Below are 19,314 nucleotides of genomic sequence, written 5' to 3'. Positions count from 1 at the left end.
GTTGAAGATAATGATTAAGTAATGTCAACATACTTGTTTTTAAGCGTTATCTTATGTTAATTATGATTCAACTTGTGATTACTGATACTATTTTGTACACAAAATTTTAAGGTGACTGAAAGATCTGTTCAGGGAGAATTTTATTTGTGTGTGTGTGTGTATATATATATATATATGTATGTATGTATGTATGTATGTTGTAATGTCTTCGTGAAGCTTGCGAATGCCTGTTACATAAGTTGCCTCAAGAGGGCAGGTGTATACCATATAAACCTGCTTCAGTTCACTTTCTCGAAAAGGCAAGATTTCATTTATTGAAGGCAAGACGTGTAGCAGCAATTACAGCAAAGAATTATCTGCAGATTTGAGATTAAACAGAGATAGAACACAGATAAAGCTAATGGCTCAATGTAAAAAATAATTTGCACAAAAATATTTTTTATTTAAGAACAGATAACTCATATCTGTTATAACATTGATGGATTGTAATGTTTAATTATAATAATGTTTTATATTTTACTATTTGATGTATATAATAAGCAAATTATTATTATTTTCCGTTTAGAAGTAGAACTTTTATTTTGACAGCTCTTGACATTGCTCTCATGACCTGGATATGGCCATGTTGTAGATTCGCGCTTCTGTTGCCGCATGCACACTCCAGCGTGGGGCTCCTTGTGAATAACACTACAGTCAATGTCCCGTTTCGCAATGGAGGCGTTTAACCAAATTTTACTACAGTACCCGCCATTTGTAGTTGGAGGTGTCGGAGCTACGGCGGTCGCTGCAGGAGGGGCGCTGATCTACAGAATTGCAACCAGGTATTGTGTCCCTGCCCATAAGATGTCGCTGGGCCTTGTATAACGGGTTACGGGAAAAAATACACTGCACTTTTTCACGGTTTTCTATATAATTAACATGAATTGGCAGTAGTATTTTCAACAGTTCGGCCATGAAAAAATGCTTGTGCACGCGTGGAGCTGTTGAACAAGCGCGAGAGAATTCATAAAATGGCTTAGGCATGTCTGTGTGGTATTTAAAACAAACCAAAATTCAGTTATATTAGTATGAGTATTTTTCTTCAGTTATTGTTATTTCTGTAAATCAATGATTAATGTACAAATTCCTTCAGTGTCTTCATTAATTTATTTGTATTTATTTTATTTTGTTGATAGCAGTGGTGGTTTAGTTAATGACTCCAAGTAATTGTTATTACCGTGGTAAAAGAGCAACTAATTTCTATCAAAATTAAGCGTATAATGCTAGACTTAACTTCACAAATACTTTTATTGATGTTACACAAAAGCTGTGCTCTAATATTAAATGAATCGGTCATATTTAGTCTAGTACAAGGTATTCAGTTACACCATTTAGTAGGCTTTGGAGTAGCAAAATAAATTAATTCCCAGGATTTTAATTCTTTTACATTTTTAAGTAATATTAAACATGCCAGCTTTTTTCTTAATGTGGATGACGTTATCATCTTTTATAACGTCACAGGCTGAGTTTGTTAGTGTAATCAAGCCTCTGTCTTCTCTATTTAAAAAAAGAGATTTATAACTATTTATTTATTATAATAAATTTTATAGCCTCTAAATAGAAACTCTATTCATGCTACTGTTAGGTAATCAGTCTCAGGACCCAAGACATCCTGCCTGGAAAAACAAAATCTCAGTTTTACATTAGAGTCAGTGCTCAAGCTATACATTAATTTCCACTGATTATCTTGCAAGTTCCATGGAAATGAATACATCCAAAAACATTGTCCTAGTTATTAGAGGGCAGGATTATTGTCTGTCTGCAGAACAGGCCTGTGACTTGTTAATTGAGAACCAGTGTGGTGCTCTGTCAGCTCAGTGTTAATAGGAGTATGGTATTACAGTTGTTTTCTGTTATTAATGCATGGTAAATTGCAGCTGTGCTCCTAAATCCAACCCTTTTTATTCGACAGGAAAAAACCAACTCATGTCAAAGTGAATTGTTGGTTCTGCAATCAGGACACAGTTGTCCCCTATGGGAATAGAAACTGCTGGGATTGTCCATACTGTGAACAGTATAATGGCTTTCAGGAGGTATTGATTTTATGTTTATAAAATTTGTTTGTTGTGTCTCAACGTAAAGGGTTTGAAAAGACAAAACTATCATGTTACATGTGTTTATTTATACACTACCTTTCAAAGTTTGTGGTAGGTAAGATGTTTTTTTATGTTTTTTTTTAAGACGTCTCATGCTTGCAAAGAAAATACAGTAAAAACTGTTATATTGTGAAATATTATTACTTTAAGATATAAAGTTCTTAAGAACAACACATTTTCTAATGTTTTAATACTGTGCTGCTGGTGCAGCTTTTGGATATGTTATAAATGTACATTTAGTCAGTGTCAGTCAAGCAATTGAGTTTTTGTTTTGTGCTTGTTTTCATAGAACGGGGACTACAACAAACCAATTCCTGCTCAATACATGGAGCATCTTAACCATGGCATTTCAGCCGGTGTCCCGGAGTCACCGAAGACCCTGCAGTGGGTCAACTGTCAAATGCTTCTGTGCAAGAAGTGCAACAACAACCAGACTCTGAAGATTAAAAAGCTGGCCTCGTTCATCCCCAGGGATAATGTAGGTTTATAATTCACTCATTTCATCTCTTAATTTCAAGGCATCCAAGCTCAGTTCTGAATAAGATTTGCTTTTATGCTTTTTATTAGTGCTGTCAAACAATTAATCACATCCAAACGCATAATATATGTGTGTGTGTACTGTATATATTTGTTATGTTTATGTAAATACACACACACACACATGCAGCATATATTTCGAAAATATTTACATATATAAATATATTTAACATATATAAAAATTACATATGTATTTATATATACATAATTAATATACACAGTACTCACACATATATTATGTAAACAAAAACCTATTTTGGATGCAATTAATCGCGATTAATCTTTTGACAGCACTACTTTTTATAAAAAAATTTAGGCAAAATGTCATATATTAAAGGTCCCATGACATGAAATTTTCACTTTGTGAGGTTTTTTAACATTAATATGAGTTCCCCTAGCCTGTATATGGTCCCCAAGTTTCTAGAAATTTTAATCGGTGTAAATCGAGATTTTGCTATCTTTCTCTGCCTTTGAGAAAATGGAAGCTCAACCGGGCTGACCTTGAATCTCCTCCTTGTGACGTTATAAGGAGAAATGTAACCTCCCCTTTTTCTGCTTTGCCCGCCCAAATATTTACATACAATTCAGTTGCAATGTCAGCACAGGCGTTACAAAGAGACTTTTATGATATGTATTCGACAGCACCGCCACAAACAGTGAGTAACAGTGTTCATTATTGTCTGATCTGTGATCAGTGATTTCTGATGTGTAGCTAATTGAAGTTCACACAGACTTTCTTTCTAAATCGTTAAATACTGTTTATGCATCAGTGAATCAAGCCAGTGACTAAACGATCAACTTCACGTTGTTTCTCTTAGTAGCATGAAACAAATCTGTTATTTAAATTGTGATTTAACTACAAAGAGCGATCAAAGAACGCTCCTTTTATTTTTTTCGGAGCTGTCACACATCGCGAGTATATCTGCACACTTGCCTAAACTGAATGACGCTGTTATGCTGCACAACAAAGCTCTTACTGTATTCATGTGGTGTATTCATGTGTTTGCTGTTAGTTTTGGTGAAAGCATTTTGTGAGAGAAAACGTGTTGCAATAATGACGAGATCACTGCATTCACGCGATAAACAGACTCTGTCTACTCAATGCTCATCACTGCAGCCTTTCATGTAATGGGAAAAGATCGAAAAAAATAATTATATAATCAACACTTCCAATGTTAATGCACTGTGTTCACCATAATGGCAGGAAAACTATGATGAAGAGATTGAGGTGTATAAGCACCACCTTGAGCAGACCTACAAGTTGTGCCGGCCGTGCCAGACGGCGGTGGAGTACTACATCAAACACCAGAACCGACAGCTGCGGGCTCTGCTCTTCAACCACCAGCTCAGACGCAGTCGGGATGCTGATAAAGCCTTAATTAAGGTGGGGACCTCTATATATATATATATATATATATATATATATGGTTTCAAATCAAGCCATAAGACTTGACATGAAAAATGCAGAAGATTCCACTTTTGTAGCACTCTGAAGTGTATGTTCTAGAAATCTAAGATATTTGAGTGTCAAGGGCTTGACATGGAAAAATTGCATTAAATTTATATGTTGCCCAGATAAAACTGCAATTTTACTACAACCTAGGTATCGTTTGTTACTTGTATCAAGTGTGATTAATGACTAGTCTGTTACTAGTGCTTTCTTAAACCGCAGATAAATGTGTGGAATTGATTGCCAGAGATAAGGAAAGACCTGTTCTCTCTTGCTTCTTTTGTGTCCTGAGTATTTTACTGTGCAGCTACTGTTGATTCAAGTTTAGTTTTTAATCAAGCTTGGCATGCAAGTATCAAATACTGTTCCCATATCAAGTGATCTTTATTTTATCATTTAAAAAAAATCCTTTTCTATCCTTTTCTTCAGAACACGTACTCACTCACCACACCAGCCTGGTTGATCTTGCTCAGAGTCCTTGCGTTCCTCGCCTGTACCTTCCTTGTAGCTGTGGTTTTGTCTGGATCTGGAGACGTGGCCTCCTCCATCTCGCAGACATTAAGCGGAGGAGTCAACCCACCTAAACGCCCCCTCCAAAATGACAGTGAAAGCAAGGCTGAGGAGGGCAGCATGATGTGGGATGACCTGGTGGCTCTTCTGCCCGAAAAGGCTGTGGAGAACGCTCGACTCGTCTGGCAGTGTGGAAGTGACCATCAGATGGCCGTGGCTTCCTTTGGGCTCCTAACTTGCATCACAGGTGTCTTAATGGCAGGACCTGTCAGGTGAACCAAATAAATGATAAAGTTTATTTCATGAAAAAATTTATTTACCAAATTGTACATATTTTTACATTTATTTGACCTATTATGTAAACATATTTTTGGGTAAATATATTTTCTGATTAATTTATGAATAAATATGTGTGTATGTGTATATTATTATTATACATACAAATATTATTTATATATATATATATATATATATATATATATATATATATATATATATATATATATATATATATACAGTACAGACCAAAAGTTTGGACACACCTTCTCATTCAAAGAGTTTTCTTTATTTTCATGACTGAAGGCATCAAAACTATGAATTAACATGTGGAATTATATATGGAATTATATACATAACAAAAAAGTGTGAAACAACTGAAAATATGTCATATTCTAGGTTCTTCAAAGTAGCCACCTTTTGCTTTGATTACTGCTTTGCACACTCTTGGCATGCTCTTGATGAGCTTCAAGAGGTAGTCACCTGAAATGGTCTTCCAACAGTCTTGAAGGAGTTCCCCGAGAGATGCTTAGCACTTGTTGGCCCTTTTGCCTTCAGTCTGCGGTCCAGCTCACCCCTAAACCATCTCGATTGGGTTCAGGTCTGGTGACTGTGGAAGCCAGGTCATCTGGCGCAGCACCCCATCACTCTCCTTCTTGGTCAAATAGCCCTTGATGCCTTCAGTGTGAATCTACAATTTTCATAGTCATGAAAATAAAGAAATCTCTTTGAATGAGAAGGTGTGTCCAAACTTTTGGTCTGTACTGTGTATATATATATATATATATATATATATGTATGTATATGTATATGTATGTATATGTATATGTATATATGTATGTGTAATTACTAAATAAGTTCAATTCAATATGTGTGTAAGTGAATTTACACACATATGTAAATTAATTTTAGTTATGAATTAAATATATTTCTCTTCTCTTCAAGGTTGAGGAGGATTGATGCTGTGGCCGCTGTGCTTTGGCTCCTGGTGATATGTTTTTACCTGGCCGAGTGTTACCTCAAGACAGACATCACTGATTGGTTGGAATCGGTCAAGTTGGGCATCACTTCTGTGTGTTGTCTGGTGGGATTCGCTGCTGCTGTGGCAACAAGCAAATCCCCGAGTCAGAGAAGAGCCAGAGGTCACAGGTCAGAATCTGAGCAGTGACACTAAGATAAGATATTTTATGAGATCTGTATTTGCGGACACTTTTGGGACATGTAGAATCAAGGGTTAGATTTGTTTTTTTGTCAGAACATTTTCCTTCCAAATGTATTCAGTTTACACTAACTAACTAATGCTCTCATTATAATCCTCCATGGCCAAGATGTTGCTATATAGGCCTTTTAAATACCATGCTGATATATAAAAAAGTAGTCTGTGTGGAAGAGCTTTCTCAAAGTACTAAGAAAAGATTGTTTATTGCCTTTTTTTTGTAGTGCTTGACATTAGCACCATGCCCCTAATTTGACAAAAAAAAAAAACATTTGTTGGGGTGCAGGTTGAATTCACAGGTTTGGGGGTAGCTTGTAAAGATACAGACTAGTTCATGAGTGAATTTTTTTTTTTTTTAATGCATCTCATGGTGTATAATGCTGTTTTTGCATTGAAATAGAAAATGCATTGTCCAACAAGAAATTGCAATGGTGCTTAGGGATTTGGGGATATTTTTTTCCATCATCGAATTTAAGCTTAACATTTTCACAACATGTGCAACTTAAACCACCTAATACTATTCCCATTATATTAAACTTTAATAACAATTCTGTATTATGCCAATACTGCGCCGATCTCATATTTGCAATCTCATAACAAAAGTGAAATTATCACTGTTTAGTTGCTAACAACATAAAGATATGTTAGACTTGTGCTATATATTAGCTCAAGTATTCAGCATTCACTTTTGAGGTTAAGCTACAGGGTTTGAGAGAGTCTCGAAATATTTGTCTCTTTGTTTTGATTTTTAACTTGAATTTCAAGTCCGTCTCCACCACCGGGTTGATTTTATCATCGTTACCTCAGTACAGAAAATTAGCCCTATGCTTATTATGTTACTAGCATTATATTTACTATATTGTAAAGTGTTACAGATGCACTACATTGTATTACGTGACATTTAGTTTGCATACTAACCACACTAAAGCTCTATAACACGTAGCTATCTTTAAAGTGCCTAACAAAAAGAGACACATTTTCAAAACTTCTACAAATAAAGCTTTTTAGGGATTGAATGGAAAACTAAGCATTGTAATTTGTGACACTACGACTATAGATTGTATGTTTTGTAGGTTTTGCATCACTGTATTTCCCAAGTTACTGTATGCATGTGGCATATGCTGTGAAGTTAGTTTTTTGCTGTGATCAAAGTACTAATGTGACTTAGACACTTACTGTCTGCAACTGTTTTGTTATTTAAATAAATTCTGTTAATTTCCATTAGATGTGTATTAACTTATACAGATCATATGGTTCCTGTCCACTTCCAACAAGCTTTAATATTTATTATTTTGTATTACCAAATGGTGAAACATGCCAAATATAAAGTTTCATTAACTTTTTTATGATGACTTGTGGCACATTTCACTTATTTGAGTATTTAACTGTAGACATCAATATCGTTGAATATTTCATATTTCGTATCCTCATTTTTTTTTTTTGCCAAAGGCTGATGGTTGGTAAATACAAATAATAGTATGCATTGAGACTTGGCATTGAAAAAAGTATATATTTATGATATATAACATTTATTTGGAACAGCATTGTATTTCTGTGAGTATAGTTGATCCTTTATTGACTATTTCATTTTTTCAGATACATTTAGATTGTCCGGAAGTATGCTGCATCCCCAGTTATCATATGAGTGAATACGTCACTGAATTTAGCACTGAGGATATAATGTGGTAGGAACTGTCATCATGAAATCACAGATCTGTGCATGTTGTATCAGAAGGCTCATGGTGATGCCAGAGATTGATTGGAAGGAAAGTCATTAGGTTTAAGGAATATTGCCAATTTCGATATTGGTATTATATCTTGTCAAATCCAGTTTCTTACTAAGTTAAGACTTTCATTTGGACCAGTTTAGGAATTATAAGCAATTCAGTTTCCATAAAACAATAAACTAGAATTTCAAATGCATCTGAACGTTTTGTGGCCTCTGACCATTACAAATCTAAAAATCAGTTTGTAGCTTTTTAATACTTTTTTGCCCAGAGGCTGGAAATAGTTGTCTGATTTTGAGAAACTGGAGTAATCAGTTTGTGGCATTGCTGTGCTTTTTCTGTTATATCATCAACACCTGATCAGTGGCTTCTAGTGCTTTTGACATGGAATGACCCCAAAGATATAATGTGAAATGAGCAACTGCATTGTTGAATAGTGTGAAATGGTTTCCGTCCAGAAACATAAGATCAGATTGAGTAAAGCAGCATGTTGGAGCTGTATTAAACTTGGTTTGTATTGCATCTTTTTATACTTGTATTATTTAACCCTATTATGAAATCAAAATAAAACGCTGATTAAAATGCGAATTGCGTGTTTGCCATTTCTTTTAATGGTTGTTTGAGATGGAAGCTTGCTGTGCTTTTTTAAATTAGAGAAATGTAACCAAGAAATTAGCGTGACTGAATGTTTGAACTGAGCAAGTGTATATCGAGCTGAGCTATTACTAATGTATAATTTCATACATTTACAGATATGATAGTTTAAATTATATGTATTGTCTGAAATTAAATCTTTACAACACTGTCATCTACTACATTCAAATGAGGAGCCATTATCAGGCTTTTGAATTCTGTGGAAGTCTGCAGTTTTACAGTTTTCCTCCATAGCAGTAACTGAAGAGATATTTGCTCCATGAAACTCAGCAGTGGACCGATTGTCTTCTGTCTGTTGCAGGTATCTGTCTGGCAGTTCTCCTGGGCCATACAACAGTAATCACTGTCCCTCGCTGTCTGCACCTGTGTCTGCATCCTCTACCTTCATCCCAACGCCTCCCCCCAACCTGTCACAGCTGCTCATCCGCCAGCAAATCCACAGAACACGCAAAGTCTCACCCTCCTCACTGCCTGGGCGACTCAACAGGGCCCTCTCTCTGGGAACTATCCCCTCCCTCGCACGAGCAGGTAAAGCATAAGATAGATAGATGCACACTGCAAAAATAAATATGTATATGTGTGTGTTTGTGTATATGTATGTATGTATGTATGTATGAATTCTCAGCATCATTACTCCAGTCTTCAGTGCCACATGTTCCTCCAGAAAGCATTCTAATATGCTGATTTGGTGCTTAAAAAATATTTAAAACCATTTTTTTCTACTTAACGTTTGTGTGGAAACCGTGGTAAACTACCATTCAAAACTTTGGGGCAACTTTGTATTGTGGTTTCCACAAAAATATTGGGCAGTTTTTAGTGTTATTAAAAATTTACCACCAATAATAACTGAGCACCAAATCAGCATATTAGTATTTCTAAAGTCGACACTGAAAAATGGAGTAATGGCTACTGAAAATTCAGCTTTGCCATCACAGAAATAATTACATTTTAAGAAGTATTAAAATAGAGAACATTTATTTTAATCTGCAATTTTACAGTATATTTAATCAAATAAACTTTTTTTAACCATGCATATAACTTGCTGATATAAACATTAAAAATATTTTAAATAAAACTATATTAACTATAATTATAATTAAATAAATATTGCAATAAAACTTAATTGGCTGTGCAATAAATTTGGCTTTTTGTAGCATAGTTGTAATAGTCATATAATGTAGAAAAACCTTCACTTTGTTTGTGAAGAAGTGAGAAGTGCTGCTATAGTGAGAGGCCCCAGGTGCTGTTTTGTGGAACCGATGCAGAAGTGCATGATGGGAAAGATGTGGGTCACTGACTGACTGAATGCATGGTACAAGGAACTCAGCTCGCTCTTCACCCCAGACGGTGCCGCACCTAGCAGGGGAATTTTGCCACCTGCCAAAGAAAACTGCGAAGTGTGATTGAGAAATAGTCTGTTCAGTATCTCCAGCTACCTGCATGCTAAAGGGATTTTCCCACTGCTGACAAGTTTTGAATTACAGGAAGGGACTAATTTACATTATTTTATTCCTTGACGTCTCTGTTTATCTTTGAATTTAAAAGAAAGGTAAATCTATAAATAGAATGTGTCATTATTTACTCACCCTCATGCTGTTCAAAAGCTGTATGCTGTTATCCTTCCAAACTATTTTTCTCTGTCCAGTGACATATATCGACCACAGGCTATCAAACTCCAAAAGTGGAGTTGTGCGAAAAACATTGTTCACAGATTATGCCCTACATATCAGTGTAGAATTTTGGAGCAAAATAAATAAATAACAGAAATGTAATTTTTCTATGAACTTTTGCTTTTTCAAATAATGTTTTAATTAATGTTAATGCATTTAAAAAAAAAAAGTTACCTAATTGACTCACAGTTTTAACTCTGCATAACCTACCAACATATTGTTGATACTGTATATCAAAAGGAATGGTGGGGCAACAGCTTGGTTTGCCATAGCTTTTAACTTTGACCTGTCAGTAAATGGGACTTTTAAATACACAGGCTTTTAAATCCTGGGATCAGGGTGATGTCGGGAGTGGTGTTTAAATGACTGTTGTGAGACCGTAGAAGAATCATGGTTCGTTTCATGTGTGGATCTTCAGACAAATCCAGATGCGACGGCAAACGTCAACCTCCTGTAATCAGATGCAGTGGTGATGAAAAGGGCCAGAACTTGATCTTTACGCTCTTGATTTAATCACACGCACTTGTCTGAGAGATCTCAGCATTTGAGTCATTTCCACCTCATTGCGTTATATAGAGATGGATACGTAATGGTGATCTTCAAGAGTCCAGTGAGATCTCTCACAGCTCGTTTTTACAGAAGCAGTATCACTCATCTCTCCGTCACACTTCTACAGGAGGTCTTGAAAAGGCTTTTTTTTTGTGTGAGCAGGGTCTGTACCTGCTCCATCATGTACCTTCACCCATCTGCTCTGTAATGCTCAGTAATGGTGCTGCTCCTCTACAGCTGCAGCTGTGTTGGCTCCACATATGGAGACATTCCTGGAATGACAGAATGAGAGTTAAATGTCTCTACTTCGCAGTTGGATGCTTGTGTTGTATCATGAAAATTGCTAGGAATTTCTATCAGTCTTTTGTGGGATTGCTATCTTTCGCTTTTTGAGAAAGCAGCCATGGAAATGTTTCAAATAACAAACTGCAGTTGAACTACTGTCCAGAAAATTACAATTTTAAGAAATTGGGTTTTATTCAGGAAGGAAGCTTTAAATTGATCAGAAGTGACCGTAAATATATTTACATCGTTGCAAAACATTTCTGTTTCAAATAAGTGCTGAACGTAATAAGAACTTTGTTTTTCAAAGAATCTTGAAAAAAAAAAAGTTTCCACAGAAATATTAAGCAGCAAAACTGTTCTTAATATTGATAATGAGCACGGAATCATTTTAGAATGTTTTTTTTTGAAAGATTATGTGACTAAAAAAAAGTCAGCTATGCATCATAGGAATAAAATGCATTTAAAAAATAGAAAGCAGTTATTTGACATTACCACTTTGACATTATTTTTTGATAAAATAAAACAAAAATGATCTCCAAGGTATTGTGCTTATTTTTTCTTTTACTTGTAGATTCAGGTTTCCTATTCAGTGGGAGTAGACCATCTTCACAGTGTAAAGACTCTCCACCTTCAGGTAACTCTGAAGAAGTGAAGGAATTGTTGTATATATCTTTGTGAACTCACACCAGATAAATTGTATATGATAATTGTCTACTTATCAGTCACATCGCCATTTGATAAACACAGTTAAACTAATTTCTTCATTTTTCAATAGATTACTACTCTCTTAAATCTGGAAGTCGACCCTCCTCTCCTGGACCATCTCCAACCCCTTCTGTGGCAGGATCTGTAACTTCCACCTCCAGCTCCGCCAGGCAGCGCCGGCCACTCATCAGTCCGGCCAGACTCAACATCTGTGGGCAAAAACTGCGGCTCTTTTCCTCTCCTCTGGAGCCTTTAAGTTTGGCCCCACCGCCTCCGTTTCTTTCAGAGCAAAGCCACGTGAACAGCAGCGGATTCTTGCCTGATGCTCCACACTTCCATTCACATAATCATGGTATAGGACACTTTTGGATGTATTTTTTATCTGCATGAATGTCATGAAGTTTCTGTCAACCATTTGAGCTTGATTAATCGTATAGAGTGGCCCTAAAATCTTACCTCATTTTTTTATTGCTTTATTTTGCTTTTGAAAAGAGAATTTTTTTTTTGTCAGCTAACCTTTATCTTAAGTGTCTAAATGCTTTTCTGAGGACAACATACTAATGCTATTTTTAAGGTGCAATCTTTTTATTTATTTGCTAGTATTACTTGAAAATTATATTGTTCTACTAATAACTGAAGTTTAGAAACTTTTTAAAAACATTTTAAAAATTACAAATTACATTTTAAAAACCTCACATCATTCAAGTATGTTGGTTTTATGAGCAAATGTGACCCTGGACCACAAAACCAGTCATAAGGGTAAATTTTTTTTAATTGATATATATACGCCATAAGAGTAAATAAGCTTTCCATTGATGTATGGTTTGTTAGGATAGGACACTATTTGACTGAGATACAACTGTTTGAAAATCTGGAATCTGAGGGTGAACATCGCCTTTAAAGTGACGATATGACATTCAGCCAAGTATGGTGACCCATACTCAGAATTCGTGCTCTGCATTTAACCTATCCGAGGTGCACACACACAGAGCAGTGAACACACACACACACTGTGAACACACACCCGGAGGAATGGGCAGCCATTTATGCTGCGGCGCCCGGGGAGCAGTTGGGGGTTTGATGCCTTGCTCAAGGGCACCTAAGTCGTGGTATTGAGGGTGGAGAGAGCACTGTACATGCACTCCCCCCATCTACAATTCCTGCCGGCCCAGGACTCAAACTCACAACCCTTCGATTGTGAGTCCGACTCTCTAACCATTAGGCCACGACTTAAAGATTTGCCCAAATGAAGTTCTTAGCCATGCATATTACTAATCAAAAATTAAGTTTTGGGATATTTATGGTAGGACATTTACAAAATATCTTTAAGGAACATGATCTTCACTCAATATCCTAACAATTTTTGGCATAAAATAAAAATGTATCATTTTGACCCATACAATGTATTGTGCTACTTATGACTGATTTTGTGGTCCAGGGTCACATATGTTATTTATATGTTCAGTTTTCAGTATTCTTGAACTTTTTTTATGATTGATATAGATATGATTTGTTTGAGATTCAGGTTCACTGATAGATGAGGGCAGTGTGTTTGAGCATGTGGAGAAGCGAATGGGCAGCTCCTCCAGTTCTTCAGACTGCCATGTTGACACGACCACAGGAAATGGAACTGAAAGCGAGCCTGGATGGAAAGGTGCGAATAGGAAGTTCATTAGGGTAGCAGTGTTTAAACTAACTGGGTTAATTTGTTCTGCATAATTACTTATTGTTTGAATGTTTTTGTCTTGTTCACAGGATTTTTGGGCTTGATGCTTTGGCCTGGTCTTCTGTTTGCCAGCCTGTCCATTAACTTAACCTTCATCGGTTCCTATCTTTATTACAATTGGAGATGAGCAAATAGAAAAGACCTCAGGGGTTCAAAGTCAAACTGGGATGTCCACTGGTCTTTGTCACCTGAGTGCTCAGTAAATCTGGGATCTTTACAGGAAATACATGGATGGCATTTCCTTTGGGTGACGACTACAACTTTATTCTTGCTGCTTAACAGTTGTGGATATAATAATGGAGAAGAAACAAATAAATGAGAAGTCCATATCCTCTTAACTTGAGCTCTGTTAAATACAGCTGAGATTCTACATTATGCCGCAAAGTATGATGTGAGCTTTGTAAAACATGTTTTTGTGCATGTTCATTCATGTGCCATGTTTTTAAACACTGAATGTGTTTCAGACTGAATGCTTGTGCTGTTTAGTTTAACAGAATGATATCAGTTAGGCATATGTTGCATCTTTATAAAAAAATTATTTGACTATTTTGCCGTATTGCTGTACATTTTAAGTGTTTCTATTTATCCTACATCCTAAAAGAAGAATTCCATGTCATGTCATTATCGTAATGATGTGATATTATGAAGTGCAATGTGTGTTGATCTACTTTTTGTCAATGTGACACTGGAGGATTTGGTTTAGCTAATGTCTGTTACTATGTCCATTGAGCCTTTGACTCTGTTTTATGATTTAACTCATAATGTCAAGGAAAAACAGGATAATTTAATATTTTGTACATAAAATAAAGGTGTTTCAGTTACCAGATTGAAATAAATCTCCATTGTAATAGTTATACGTTGGTTTTGGTGTCTTCTGTAGTTTTTCCACACTTGTGTTAAAAAATAATAATATTTAAATATCTTCTCTGAATTTCTATTTTTCTCTAGATTGCTCCCTAATCTCTGGCATTGTATATTACAAATATTGCTGGCTCCTTGATGAATTTTTTATGCTCCTGTTTTGTAAGTCGCTTAAGGGTCTACTAAGTGCATACATGTAAATGTAAAGCTTTCTCTTTCAACCTTCAGAAATTCTGAGCATGTATTTGTAAAGTCAGTTGCTCACTGAACAGGTAGTTGTGAAGGGTTTTCCTTGATCTTCTTGATAAGTAAAATTTTGTGCTGTAGTTCCCATATCATGATGTATTTGAAACATTCAGTTGTTTTTGCATGTTACCCTTTTGAATTGTGTTAGAGAACTATGCAATCATTTACATTTTCAAAAAGTGTAAGGAAAAATATACAATGGCAACTGAAAGTAAAAAAATAAGTTCTCCAGAGTTTATCTTTCTCCATCACTGGCTGGGTGTAGACAGTCTGTCTCCTGAAAGAATGATAACAATCTGGATTCTCTCAGTATAGGATGTTATACAGCTCAGAGTGGGTGGTTATTTGAGAGATGATTAGGATTAGGTCAATGTCCCTTTTCCAAAAAACAAAGAACAGAATGCAAATTAATTTTAATTAGAACCCATTAATGTGTTTTGGAAATGGTTTTGAAAATGGATTTCTGATGCATTCATGTAACTGAAGATCTAAGGCACTGTAGTTAGCAGCATATTTGTCGGTGCACATAAAGATGAAACTGGCTGAGTGGGAAATTCCAAAAAATAAAAATAAAAGAGGCAAGTTAATACATGCATCTTTCTGTAAGAATGTTTCATGTTATTGTTAGACACATTCAGATTAAGGACATTACAGCCTGTGGTCAATTATACTGCACAATCCATAAATCACTTTGATATTACAATACAATGATTTTTTTGAGACATATATTTTTGCACTTAACCTGCAAAAGAGCATGTTCATTAGATAATTATTTTACAATTTGTAATTTTTTTTATTTGTTTATTGTAAACAATGTCTCTAAACTCAAGATTCATTCAGTGACAATAAGCAAAACTATTCACACTGAAGTTATTAAAATGATAGGTAACACTACAATACTGGTTATATTTGTTAACATTAGTTATTAGTTATATATAGAAATAAATAACTATGCATGCAGTTATAAAGAATTATATAAAAAAAATACTGAAAAGCATGTATTAACCTTATTTATATTATATACATGTATTCATTAAACCAAAGTTGTATCTGTTAATAGTATTTAATGGACCTGATCTAATATGAACTAACAATGAACTGACATTAAAAAAAATAAATACTGTAATAAATGTATTACTAATTATTAGTACATTTTCATGTATGCCTTAACTAACCTTAACTAATGAGTAATTCTGGCTCATTGTAATATCATTATGCAAGTCAATCTTAAAGGCAGATTCACACAACGTTAGTCCAAAAGACTTTCATTTTCAGCCTAAATATTGCTATAATTTCATTTTCAGGTAATTAATTCCAGTCCAATCACTATCAGAAGAAAAAAAAATACTTTTAAAAAAAATCCTATTTTTTAATTAGTTTAATAGTCTTCCTTTTACAGCCCATTTTTCAAGAAATAAAGAAAAAATCATATCAACAAATATAAAGTTATAAAATAAGATATGTTTTGCATATAGACGTAGGCAGTATATCATATTATGCTGAGAATAAAGGCTTATCAAATAAGGTCTTAACAAGGCGGCACCTTTGATGACATGTTTCATTTATTTGATTGGACGGAGCTGTTGTGGGAAAGACTGTGCAGAGGATGAAGTTTACAAATCAGAAGCTCTTTGTTCTTGAGCGCAGTCCACAAAATCCCCAAATGCGTTAGTTAAATGTTATATATGTGTCTAATATTATTTATAGCATGATTATTGAGGCCTGCGGATTAAAAATATGCGCACAGACCTTTTAAATACGATAAAGGATAGAATGATTTGCTTTTTGACATTGCAAACTTTAGCCTGCAGTTTTAATATTTAATCTAATATTTGAAAATCAATTGCACAATCAGTTCACAACATAAATAATAAGAATAAAAAATAAAACATTAACGTTGGCTTAACGCAGTGTTTTTAATGCCGGCGACATCAAACAGATGTTTACTGTAACATTTACCAAGCAGTCAAAATACATCTGCGACCCTCTTTCATGTTGAATTCGCGAACTTTTGACCTCAGGATACCGACAGGAGGCATGGCAGGTAGGTGGAGACTAAAACAAATCCGAAGCACACCTGGACACTTTTAACTTTACACCTGTGCTGTTCGCTACTGAGAATCTCGCCGTTCATCCATCCAGCTCAAGCCCGTCTCATGGATCCTAGCGCGGGGTCTGATAACCTGCAATCCCGCGATACCGCAGAGGACGGCCAGGGTACCGCGGGGGATGGAGGAGCCGCTCCAGCAACAGAAAAACCTCCTTATTCGTACGTGGCTCTCATTGCAATGGCCATCAGAGAAAGCGAGGAGAAGAAGCTGACCCTGAATGACATCTACAGCTTTATCGTATCCAAGTTTCCATACTACGAGAAGAATAAAAAAGGATGGCAGAACAGCATCAGGCACAATCTGAGCCTCAACGAGTGCTTCTTGAAGATTCCCCGGGAGAGTGGCGGGGAGAGGAAGGGGAACTTCTGGACGCTAGACCCAGCGTTTAGCGATATGTTTGAGAAAGGTAATTACAGGCGCAGGAGGCGCGTCAAGAGACCCTTCCGACCACCACCCTTACCGTCTGGATTTAACTTCACCGACTCGTACTGCCTGCAACAGGAGCCCGTTTACTGGCAAAGCCCGTTCGTCAGCACCAGCTCCTGGAGCCACCAGTCCTGCTCTCCGACGCACGGCTACCTGCAGCCCATGCTTGGTAACGCGCGCCCCCTGTCTCCAAACGATTACGCCAACTCCCCCGTGAATTATTACCACGGTCAACACCATCACCTTCATCCATCCTACAGACCGTACCACCGGCATCCGAACGCTCTGGTGCCTCTGAGCGGCATGACTCCGCCGGTGAGCCCTGGAGGAAGCTCCATCTCCGCCTGCAGCTACCCGCCGCACAACGGCCTTCCCGAACAGGTGCATCATCCGTTTAACTGACGGACAGACACGTGAAAACTGAACATAAGTAGGCTAAAAAATTCATTTGGATCTAGATTTGCTGTTTTTGTTACGTTAATCTTTAGAAATGTTAAACGTGCTGTTTCAAGTCAGAATGGCTGAATGGCTGGTTAAGATTAGGTCGAAATGTTGCAGTCGCTGCATTAGTTTGTTTACTGTATAGCCTAACTAATGGGTTTACAGTTGTGTTTTGTGGATTTTCACAAATTATATATTGTTACATTGTTAAACGAAGAGCTGTTCAAAACGCACTTGGTTGTTGGCAGGTTGTCAGTTTCCATAAATTTCAGCAAATGTTTAGAAAGCATCAAGATACATAAGCATATTTATTTTTACCATGTATTGAGATCTTAAAATTGATGTACGATTTGCATACCGTTTAAAAATGTTTATATTTTATTTAGTGGAAACTCATGGAACAAGTTGTTTACAAGAGTTCTTTATATATGCAAAGGTGTATTTTCTTAAAAAAAATGTATATTGAATAGACATGTTCAGTATCTGCATTTCTGGAGTTTGAAAATATTTTTTTATATGTAAATGTTCATAACCTGTTCGAACATATAAAATGTTCTTTTATAAATTTCTGATGACTCATACAAGTCTCATTTATTTGTCTATTTATTATATATTACTAGGCTAATTACATTTTATCAAACTTAACGAAAAAATTATAATATTAAAGTAAAATTTAAAATATATATTTTTAAATATATTTGTAGAGTAAAAAGTATTGCTGATTACCAATTGTTTTATTTTTGAAAAACGCACACAATGACACGGAAATCACAGTTTCAGTATCTAATCTTACCAGTGTATGTGTAAATGCTAAGTGCCGTGAAAATACTTAATTATAATGAATGTTCATGATTAATGGTGATTAAAATTATGAAATGATTATTCCAAAATATGGAGCAAGATCATGGTTATGTGTAATTCTAATTCCATAATACACTGTGTAGCTAAATGGCGCCCCCTTGTGGCCTTTTGACCTATTATCTATAAAAATATGTAACAGCTAATACTTAATTTTTCAGACTGTGTATAAAATAGATTATGTTGATTGACCACTGCTTATATAATTAATCTGAACATATTTTATTATATAAAAAGTTTATATATATTGATATGTGGCGGCCACCTTCTCTTAACATGTTTCTCTGAATCCATTTATTGGGTTTACAGAAAAAGGAATGAGCTAGTGTAAAAGTTGACATGAGATGTGTCTATTCCTTGTGATTGTGAAAATCTTAGTCCACTTACCTCCATTTAGGTTAGACGTGTGATGAGCAAAACACTCACTTCAGCCTAAAACTTGTCATTCCCTGACCTAAAGTGCCTTTTAAAATAGAAATATAATATCATAGTTTTATCCTGACATAAGAACAGGCCCATACTCAAATACAAGCTGCTGGATGAACAAACAAGAGATCATTTGTAAGGAAAGACAGAGTAATAAGAATCCCAAAGCTACACAAGGCTATGAAACTGTTGCCATGGTGAGGAAAAACTGTTAACAGTTACATTTTAAAGAATTGTTTGATGCATTGTAAGTGCAATATGAATATTAGACCATGGTCTCAGATGCAGGGCTGTATGTCCATCCATAATTTCCCTTAAAGGCATCCGAGGCCTCTTTCTACAGCTTGATTTGATTATTTCAGGGGCTGTAATGACATTGCATGTGTTTGGTTTTCCCCATCACCTCCAGTAACTTCCCTGCGGTGATCGGCTGTCTGGCAGCATGCACTTGGGCCTGCAGTGACTGGTGGGCAGGGGCTGAAGGTGGGCGGATGTGGGCATAGGG

At 35.8% G+C, this 19,314-nt stretch overlaps 2 protein-coding genes across 3 annotated transcripts; both read left to right on the top strand.

The window, feature by feature from the left end:
• Positions 1–597: 597 nt before the first annotated feature.
• LOC132118311 (transmembrane protein 201-like) lies at positions 598–14,294 on the top strand. Of its 2 annotated transcripts, none has more exons than XM_059528069.1 (11): positions 598–821; positions 1,952–2,072; positions 2,425–2,613; positions 3,877–4,056; positions 4,552–4,904; positions 5,854–6,057; positions 8,807–9,033; positions 11,581–11,643; positions 11,782–12,066; positions 13,240–13,368; positions 13,470–14,294. In XM_059528069.1, the coding sequence occupies exons 1-11, from the start codon at positions 697–699 to the stop codon at positions 13,565–13,567; spliced, it is 1,974 nt and encodes a 657-aa protein (XP_059384052.1). In that variant the 5' UTR covers positions 598–696; the 3' UTR covers positions 13,568–14,294. The 2 variants fall into 2 exon arrangements, with proteins under 2 accessions (XP_059384052.1, XP_059384054.1); XM_059528071.1 differs by having other exon boundaries at positions 599–821; positions 11,785–12,066.
• Positions 14,295–16,588: 2,294 nt separating this feature from the next.
• On the top strand, positions 16,589–17,732 carry LOC132117737 (forkhead box protein L2-like). The gene has a single exon (XM_059527050.1). The coding sequence runs from the start codon at positions 16,704–16,706 to the stop codon at positions 17,484–17,486; it is 783 nt and encodes a 260-aa protein (XP_059383033.1). The 5' UTR covers positions 16,589–16,703; the 3' UTR covers positions 17,487–17,732.
• Positions 17,733–19,314: the final 1,582 nt, after the last annotated feature.

The sequence above is a fragment of the Carassius carassius genome, chromosome 37, assembly GCF_963082965.1.
Source record: "Carassius carassius chromosome 37, fCarCar2.1, whole genome shotgun sequence".
NCBI classification, from domain to species: domain Eukaryota; kingdom Metazoa; phylum Chordata; class Actinopteri; order Cypriniformes; family Cyprinidae; genus Carassius; species Carassius carassius.
This window is presented reverse-complemented; position numbering and strand designations above follow the sequence as displayed.

Excerpts from the sequence above, each read along its gene's own strand:
- LOC132117737 (XM_059527050.1), top strand. The coding sequence starts at position 16,704 with ATGGATCCTAGCGCGGGGTCTGATAACCTGCAATCCCGCGATACCGCA.
- LOC132118311 (XM_059528069.1), top strand. The coding sequence starts at position 697 with ATGTCCCGTTTCGCAATGGAGGCGTTTAACCAAATTTTACTACAGTAC. Across the intron at positions 822-1,951 it reads ATCTACAGAATTGCAACCAG|GAAAAAACCAACTCATGTCA; the intron begins GTATTGTGTCCC and ends TTTATTCGACAG. Across the intron at positions 2,614-3,876 it reads CGTTCATCCCCAGGGATAAT|GAAAACTATGATGAAGAGAT; the intron begins GTAGGTTTATAA and ends CCATAATGGCAG.